A 9,312-nucleotide genomic window follows, 5' to 3' on the forward strand; every position below is an offset into this window, starting at 1 on the left:
CCAAAGAGGCAAGATGTTAATTTATCTTTCTTTCCTGCCTGCCATTGAAAGATAGGACTAGAAATCAACAAGATGAAATTCAATAAAGACAAGTGCAAAGTACTACACCTAGGAAAGAAAAATCAAATGCACAAAACCAAAATGGGGAATCGCTGCCTAGGTGGTAGTACTGCAGAAGAGGATCTGGGGGTTTATAGTGGATCACAAACTGAGTATGAGCTAACATGTCACAGTTGTGAAAAAGGCTCATATCATTCTGGAGTGTATTAACAGGAGCATTGTATACAAGACATAGGAGGTAACTGTCCCACACTGTTCAGAACTGATGAAGCCTCAGCTGGAGTAATGTGTCCTGTTTTGGGTGCCACACTAAGAAAGATGTGAACAAACTGGAGGTAATCCAGAGGAGAGGAACAAAAATGATAAAAGGTTTAGACTGCCTAACCTCTGAGGAAAGGTTAAAAAAACTGGGTACTTTGCATCTTGAAAAAGACAAATGAGTGGGGGCCCGATAGTCTTCAAATATTTTAAGCACTGTTATAAAGAGGATGGTGGATCAATTGCTCTCCATATCCACTGAAGGTAGGAACAGAAGTAACCGGCTTAATCTGCAGCAATGGAGATTTAGGTTAGATATTAGGAAAATCTAACTATGAGGATAGTTAGGTACTGGAATAGGCTTCAGAGAGAGGTTGTGGAATCCCCATCATTGGAGGGTTTAGTCAGGAATGGCTTGGGTGAAGAGGTGGGTTTTCAGTTTATCTGTGAATGTGATGAGGTTAGAAGCCTCTCCTGTTTGGTCTAGTAACAAGTCCAATGGTCTTGCTTTGGTTCTCATGAAGGTTCTAACTCCTACAGGCACAAGTCTCCCCCTACTGGTCAACAGTTTGTTTGTTCCAGTGGAACACAGCTGCTGTAGCAAACCATGGTCATACTAGGTGAAATTACCTTTAACGTAGCCAGGACTAGTTCCATGGGAGGGTTTGAACTAGATTGGGCATTCAATGGGGAGCCAGTGAAGAAAGCACCATATTGAGTTGATGCATTCCTAAAAAAACCCCACAAGTTATATTTTAAAAAAATAGAGACCCGTCCCCAGACTACTGTAAGCCTCCTTTCTCCCACACACCACATTGTCTGTCCTCACCCCTTCCATCTCTGCTCCTCTCATCTATGCCGCCACCCCTTGTGTCCATACACCACTTGCTCGATGTTCCCCCCAGCCCCTACCATGTCTAACCTACACACAGTATAAGCACCAGTGACCAAGCCCTTGAGAACCCCTTGCCCTTCCCCTCCCCACACTGTGGGCAGCCCCTTTGGCACTGGGCTCACCTTGCTATGCTGTTCCTTCTGCCTGAAGCTCACCGCCCTGTGCCAGACAAAGCGAGGGGAAGGGAGGGGTGTGGATCAGAGGGAAGCACTGCAGGAGCAGGGCCCACTGTCCTTCCCTCCCTCCTACCCTAGAGGAGGAGTCAAAGCAGGGCTGAGCCCAGCACAGCTGGAGCCGAGGTCTACAGTCCCATGCTGGGCATGTAGCTGGAGCAGCGGAGAACCTTGCTCTGGCTGGCCTTGGCCACAACAATCATCTACACACACAGTGCTCTCCGTCTCCAGCAGTCTCTCCCAGTGATAGACCTGGCACCACTTCATGGCAGCAGACAGCCAAGCCAGAGCCTCGGCAGCAATGACACAGATCACCGGGTCCAGGTCCCCATCCTCCTCTTCTGAGCACTAGGCTGCCTCGGCCCACTGATTCCTCTGGGCCAGCATGCACTCCTCTCTGGCCAACTCCCTCACAGCTGCCTCCTCCACATCCATGCTGATGAACTCGCTGAAGTCCAGCTCACTCATGAAGGGCTCATGATAATAACTTGTGTTGCTGAGGAGGTAGTCCGCTATGTTTTGAATTAGCTGGAGCTTTCTTAAGTCAGGGAGCTTCATTTCTGATTATAGACCATTACACTAGTGGAGCCTAGATATTACAAATGCATAGATCACTGTAATCTCAGGTCTAAGTCTGATAACATTTGGATAGGACTACACCTTGGGACCATTCAGAAGCTGAAGCTATTGCAGAGTACCACCGCTTCTTTATTAAGAGGAGCTGCATGTTGGGAGCACATTAGACTTAGAGCAGAGCTCTCTAATCTCATCAGATTCCAGTAAATTTCCAGGTGGAATTCAAGGTATTGGTTTTAATCTATGAAGTGCCTAATGCTCTAGGATCTGATTAGTTGAAGGATCACCTCTTTCCCCAATACGCAATGCCAGAGTTAAGATAAGCAAAGGTGCTTCAGATGGCACTCCTTCAATATAAACATAAGGGAGCATGTGGCGGTGTGTGCTCTGTGAAGGATCCTTGGTCTTGGAACTCACACTCCAGAGACCGGATTTGTTAGCTTTTCAAGCATAGAACAAAGGCCATATTTCTTCTCTTTCCTCTAGAACTGCTGAGGAGTTTGTGGGCTGAGGTTGATATATTTATCGGCAATCCTTTGTTTATGGATTTTGTGATTGTTAATTTACAAAGTAAGTGCCCAGATTACTGTATGGGTGCCTCTAGTTCCATTTTTAGAAATTTGAAGAAATAAATTCAATCAAATAAATAGGATTAGAAACATTTTTCTAGCCAGGCAAGACAGAAGTGGACTGGTTTTGCCACTGTGGATCTAAACACTGACTAATGTAACAATCTGAGGCAGATGCCTTTGATGGGTGTTGGGGAGGAGCATCACCACATTCTCATTTGAGTTCAGCTTCAGCCAGCTCCTGTACATCCAGGTACTGATCTCAGCTAGGCAATAAGGAACCTGGAAGATGGTGCAAGTTAGGTTTGACATGAAGGAGATGTAAAGCGAAATGTTATCTGCATACTGTTCATACTCCTACCAACGAGAAAGAATTAAGCATTGTAGGATCCTCTGCATGTGAGGGTCCTGGAGGTAGTGAAACAATTGCCCACAATGATCCCTTTGGATTTGGTCTGTGAGTTAAGAGCTAAGCCATTTCAGGATGTTTCCATTCAGCCCAACAGGCACTCAGAAGCAGGACGGGAGGGTTGAGTGGTCAACAGAATCATATGCCACAGCCAGGTCTGTTTGCAGTGGTGGTGGATGAGCCATGTTGGTCCCAGGATATGAGACACAAGGTGGGTGAAGTACTATCTTTTATTGGACCATTTCTGGTGGTAGAAGGTACAAGCTTTCAAGCTACAGAGAGCTCTTCTTCAGGTCTGGGGAAGGTCTGTTTCCTTTCCCAGACCTGAAAAAGAGCTCTGTATAGCTCGAAAATTTGTACCTTCAACCAATCGAAATTGTGCCAATAAAAGATATTACCTACCTTGTCTCTTACAAAGAGGTCTAGCAGGTTGTGCGTGGGTGTATTTCCCTGTCTATTGACAAAATGACCTCATTACCAAAGCATATCTAAGTATCTTATCCTGACCTGAAGCCATGTTGACAGGGATCTGGATTGTTGGACATAGTGGGGGTGGGGAGAAAGAAAGGCACAGAGTTGTGGAGGGAATCGATCGGAACACACAAATACCCACTTCTACAATTATTCTTATATCTTAAGGAAGAGAAAGATTGAAGAGGAAGGCAACCACCATTTATACATATTAAAGTCTTTTTATTAGTGCAATTGCAGTCTGTTCCCAGTTATTACACACTTTAATCTTTATTAAATTTGAGTCTATTTCACCTTTCAAGTAAGATAAACATGGCACAATCTTTTAGTCGTTACCCTGAACACGAGAAGGCAATAGAAACAAGGACAAAAGAATGCAGCAATGTGACCCAGACAATTAGTATGAGGTAATTAGGCTACATTATGAAATCTGATGTACCAGAGCACTTAAAAATGCTCAGCTAGTCATATTCCTTGATTTGGAATGTTCAATCTTCTCATATTTGAAACACTTATTGCATCTACAGAAGCATCTTTTGAGCATCCACAAAGAACGTAATTTCAAAATTACTACAGCTGCAGCTCAGAGGGATGTTTCAGAAATACTGTAGTAAATAAGCACGGTCTTTCATGTGATGTTTACTCTCTAGGATCTTCATTCGGTAACTTATTTCCCACCACTCTGTGCAGTGCTAAGCACCCTCGGCTGCCACTGAGGTTAGTCTGGGGGCTGATCTTAAGAGATGTTGAGTCTTGCCACTATGCACCCTGGAAATGGCTATTTTTATGTTATTACTTTTTAATATTACATTTAGCAGTTAGTGATTAGGAGTGCAGGTGAAAAGATGAATGACAAAGTTGCTGTTGCTGGACCAAGGCAGTGAGCAGTTATCTTCATGAGTTAGTTTTTCTCTGACCTATCTGCCATATTGTGAGAAGCTCAATTTACAGGAAAGAGCAATCTGCCACAGAAGTCACCTACCTCCAACCCCTGCTTAACAATGAAAAACAATTACTCCACTGTCACAAACTGAGCTCATCCAAATAAGTCTCCTGCCATACAAACTGAACTAGTGATTTCTCTGACCCCTTATTCTCCTACCACTGACCATGCATAAGGTGGCAGTGGCATGGAACAGCCTAAGTGCCATGACACAGTGGAGTGAAAAGCAGATGAGTTGTTTTTATCCTTTTTTCGCGGTGTGAAATTTGTTTGGGATAATCCCTTTTATGGACCAATAGTAATCTCTTAAATGGCCTATTTAGACCTTATTTTATAGCACAAACCAATATGCTTCAGATAATATTACTCCCAGTTAGGGTTGTATTCTTTGAATATTCAAGCTAAATAATAATTAAGAAGCTCATGCTATATTTGGCAGCCTGATCAATGTAGATTGAATCAACAGCTTTTGTTTAAATAGAGCCCTATATACTAGGCTAACTATAGATTCAACATTTGAAACACTTCTGTGCCAGGACATATACATATGTTCCCCATGGAAAATGTTGATGCATAATTATTTTTATGGAATACATTTGTAGATAAACCTGTAATGTTAAAAGCCTGGCTATGCTTTGCAATACAGTACAAGACTCATTTTATATAGCATGTCTTACTAACGACATCCCAAAATGTTTTGAGTTAAACAACAGCAGAAGGGGAACAAAATGAAAATGTGCAGAGAAAAGGTGTGTACTACCAGGTAGGTCCCTTTAGAGGGAGGAAGGGACTAGACCCTAATGGCTGGCAAAGTAGAGCCCATTTACAAGGGTAAAACAGGAGAGTACAGAGGACTAGAAAAGAACAAAATAATGATGATACCAATCGCCACTGATAATGGTGATAACACCTTACTTTTCATCTGCACATCTCAAAGGGCTTTAGAGCCAGTAGAGCTCAGAGGAAGAGAAGAATTTGGCTCTGGTAATGGCACACAGCTGTTTCCTCTTATTCTCTCTATTAATGATGAGAGGAGAAAGTATCTTTCTATTCTCATATTTGAAGTTTGGATTGGATCAGAAACGTGGGTGGATGGAGCAGGGAAGGGTTGGTTGTTTTTAAATTCTGTGTTTGCAATACAGTTGAGGGGTAAATCTTTATGTTACACCTGGAAGAGAGAAAGTCTTGTTTTACTTTCAAGGGAGTTTGATTTGGAGAGGCCTTTAGGGGACAACACTCATGGTTTACTGTTCATAAACAAACTGCGGATTCAAGGTACTAGAACTCCATCCTACCTGGACTGACACCCTTTTTCCTGTCAGCTTGTCACAACGGCAGTCAGATCCACATAGCGACAGCCATGCCGCAGACAACATTTGATTTAATGTCTGCTACCTTACTTCTAAGCAAAGATATGTAGATAATTTTGTAATATACAATGATTTTCCTTGCACTAGGTAAGATTTAGCCTTAATCTGGTCCTGTGGCCAATTATTCTGCTTTTGGCATGGGACTATGGGCTTTTGGAAGAATGTTTATATCTGAAAGTATCTGTAGTGAATAATACATACTTTCAGAGTGAAGAGGTGAGTATGGCAGACAAGGATGCAAGACCATGAGGGAATCCAGATTTATGACAAGCTGATGGAGCATTGCCTTCTCTTTTCAGATTCAGTATCGGGGATTGTTTCAAATGATCTTCGTGCTGGGAATTGGTGGAAGTTTCCCATTTGGGTTCCATATTTCTGTGATCAACTACCCTTCCGTGGTAAGCAGAGACTCCCCAGAGGGAGAGTTCACATGGTAGAGGGGTCTGGGCTAAGGATACTCTCAAAACTTGCTGAGCATTTCAACAAACTCCATTGCCATTTCTTCAAATATCCATTTTGATCCATAATGAAAAGTAAATATCATGCGGGTAGAGCACCTTAAACCCAACAGACAGTACTTTAAGAAAAAAAAGAGAGAGGTTGTTAGCCCAATAGCATAAGGAATATTCTTTCTTGCAATCTAAAATGAGCGACGCCCAAAATGACTTTCCTACATTTCAGAAATGATTTGCCAAAATGTTGGGAGGTATTTATGTGATTATAGGCTAAGCTTCAGGGGACTACCTGGTACAATCAATTTGTGTGCAAGCCTTTTATCTTTAAAGACTTGGGTTTAAGTTCTCCCTTACGTAACAAGTGAAATCAAATGTGGTGATCTTATTGTAAAACCACTACACCTTAAAGCACAATTTTGCAGTCTCTGCTTAAAGGTAAAAAACTTAAATCCTCTTTTAAAGAGGGTTTAAAAAATTGTTTTGGAAACAAAACTCAGTAACCATATTCATTTAGGAGATCATCAGGAGACCAGCAGGAGGCCCAATTATCACTAAAATGAAAGGTGTTTCTTTGGTATAGCTCTGACAAACGTACACTTCCTCCTAGCTCAAGTCCACAAACCTGCATCTGTGTTGTGAATTTACAAAGAGATAATTTGGTCAGTTTCATCAAGTCTCAGAGGATAAAGACTTTTTCCTTAGAATTATGAAGTGTCTAGAGTAAAAGCCTTCCCTTGAGCCTGCTGAGGGGACTTTTTCCTATTGTTCCCAATGTGCTAACAGAAACAATCTCAACATTTCACAACTAAAAAGGTGCTGCAACAGGTTCATTACTGATTCCAGAGTACTGTGAGAAGGATTCCTGATAGAAAGCAGTGGTGCTAGCTTCTTGTGTAGAGAAGTTAGCTTTTTTTAAGAGATCGGATTTCTACTCTGCCACTAGAAGTAACATTTTAACTAGTGTGTCTTCCAACTGAACAGCAAGTTGGGCAAGCTGTATAGTTTTCATTCACTCACAGAAATTTGCACTACAGGGTGTAAAAAATCTGCCGTAAATGAGGCTAGTATCCCAGAAATGTCAGAAAACTAAAGTAATCTCGTGCATTAGAGAAAAGAGTTTCTGCTGGTGAAAAATATCTATTGGCATTCCATCCTTTATCTGTAAGTTTAACCAACCATGGCTGTGTACAGACACTGCAGTCATCAGTGGGGAATGAATACCACTTCAACTAAAGCTTTGAGACTGTACAACACCACTGCATACACAAGTAGGCAGTTACAGTCCCTGGGGCCAGCTTGTAGCATGAAATATGATCACATGCCTACAGCAGTATGTTTCATGCACTACACTAGCTCAGTGTCAGGAATGACGGCCTCCAGGTGGGCCTGGGATCAGCTAGCTAACCTCAGCGAAATCCCCTAACTGGCCAGATCAGCCTGATTGGCTGAGCGCTGTTGCCAGGACAGCTCTTCAACCCAGCAGTAGCACTGGGATGTGGCAGCTGCTCAATCCACTTCCCCACAGCTGCACTCTCTCTTCTACCTGCTTTGCTCCCTTCCCAGCCCTGTCTTTGCCCTTCTGGCTCCCAACTCCAGCTCTAACCCCAGCTTGGCTCCTGGCTCCCTGCTATTAGACCTGACCACGTCCGTCATGATCTCAGTGTTGCCATATCTCATGATTTGATCACAAGTCTCATGAGACTTGATCTTTCTTAAAACCGTAGCTCCAGAAATCATGTGATTACATTAAAATTTCAGCTTCCATTTAAAAAGAAGTGTTTAGCCCTCCTGCCTTAAAGGCTCAAAAACCAGAACAAAAATAAAAAGAATCACAAATTATATTCCAAATCTCATGGTTTTTAAACCAATCTTATGATTTGGGGGGAGCTGACTCATGATTTTTCAATAGTTGGGATTGGCAATACAGCTAACTCATCCTGAGTGCAAGGTCTACAACAGTTCAAGTCCCATTTAGCAACAAACAATGGCCAAATATACAAAGAAATCAAAGACTAAACCCTGGACTTTCATTACTAAAAGCACATAGCTCTGATACTTTAACTAAAGGAAAACTCCTTCCGTTGTAATAGACTGTTCTAGTTGCTGGATCTAGCCAACTAGGAGGAGATATGATAAACCATACTAAGCCAGTCTATTACATCAGAGTTTCCCAAGGCTTCCTGAAATTTCTACATTTCAGAGATGGCTTCATAAAAAGCCTTGAAAGGATTATAAAGAAAATAAACTCAAGGTGCATTTTCTAACTTTGAAAGTGTCTTGAACATCTAAACTTACAAAAAGTTTAGTTGAAAATTTGGCAAAGTACACAAATAACTTTAACTAATTTGCTTTGACAGTGAAGGTTACTTTTTAAAAGAGGTCCAAGACTACAACAATGGATCAAAGTTGAAGCACAGTAACAGAATAATATGAGGAAAGTCCATATTTACTATTAATTAAAAATCTCATTTTCTCTCTCAGCACATTAGGACGTTTATCAATGAAACCTGGATAGAGCGATATGGCTCTCCCCTTCAACATGAGACCATCATGTTGTTGTGGTCCTTCATTGTGTCTGTTTATGGTATAGGAGGAGTGCTAGGAAGCCTATACTGTGGCTACCTCACTACAAAATACAGAAAGTAAGTCTTTCTTTTAATATCTTGATAATCAAGCCATGTGGGGAAAAATATACTAGCAAAGCACATACAGTCAGCTATTCCTGTTCCATAGTCTGACCATATATACTTGTATTAAATTGCTTTAATTTGCTATCATAGCCCCCCAGTGTAAGTGGTAACCAGTCTTTGATTCAATGCATTTAAATAGTACGCTGATAGTGAAGTGTGGTCCCTTCTGAAGATGCACTTACCAGCACTCCATTGACTAGTGCCTTGTGGGGAAGTAACATGCAGGGCCGGCTCTAACTTTTTTGCCGCCCCAGGCAAAAAAGAAGAGCGCCGCCCCGCCGTAACACACACACCCCCCAGCGCCGCACCGCCGCCCCCCGCCCCCCAGCGCCGTGCCGCCCAAACCCCCGGAGCGCCAGGCCGCTCAAACCCCCGCCCCCTCGAGCGCCGGGCCGGGCCGCCCAAACCCTCCCCTCCAGCGCCAGGCCAGGCCGCCCAAACCC

General features: G+C 42.6%; 1 protein-coding gene across 1 annotated transcript in view; it reads left to right on the forward strand.

Annotated features, from left to right (window-relative positions):
- The first annotated feature begins 6,029 nt into the window (after positions 1-6,029).
- The window catches only part of LOC112103652 (solute carrier family 2, facilitated glucose transporter member 11-like), a 23,526-nt gene continuing 20,243 nt past the window's right edge, over positions 6,030-9,312 (forward strand). The window contains exons 1-2 of the mRNA XM_026660547.1: positions 6,030-6,122; positions 8,661-8,821. Of these exons, the coding sequence (XP_026516332.1) occupies positions 6,048-6,122; positions 8,661-8,821 (236 nt within the window). The 5' untranslated portion in view covers positions 6,030-6,047. The remainder of the gene's footprint in view (positions 6,123-8,660; positions 8,822-9,312) is intronic.

This window comes from Terrapene carolina, unplaced genomic scaffold (genome assembly GCF_002925995.2).
Source record: "Terrapene carolina triunguis isolate 2854851 unplaced genomic scaffold, T_m_triunguis-2.0 Scaffold790, whole genome shotgun sequence".
Taxonomy (NCBI): Eukaryota; Metazoa; Chordata; order Testudines; family Emydidae; genus Terrapene; species Terrapene triunguis.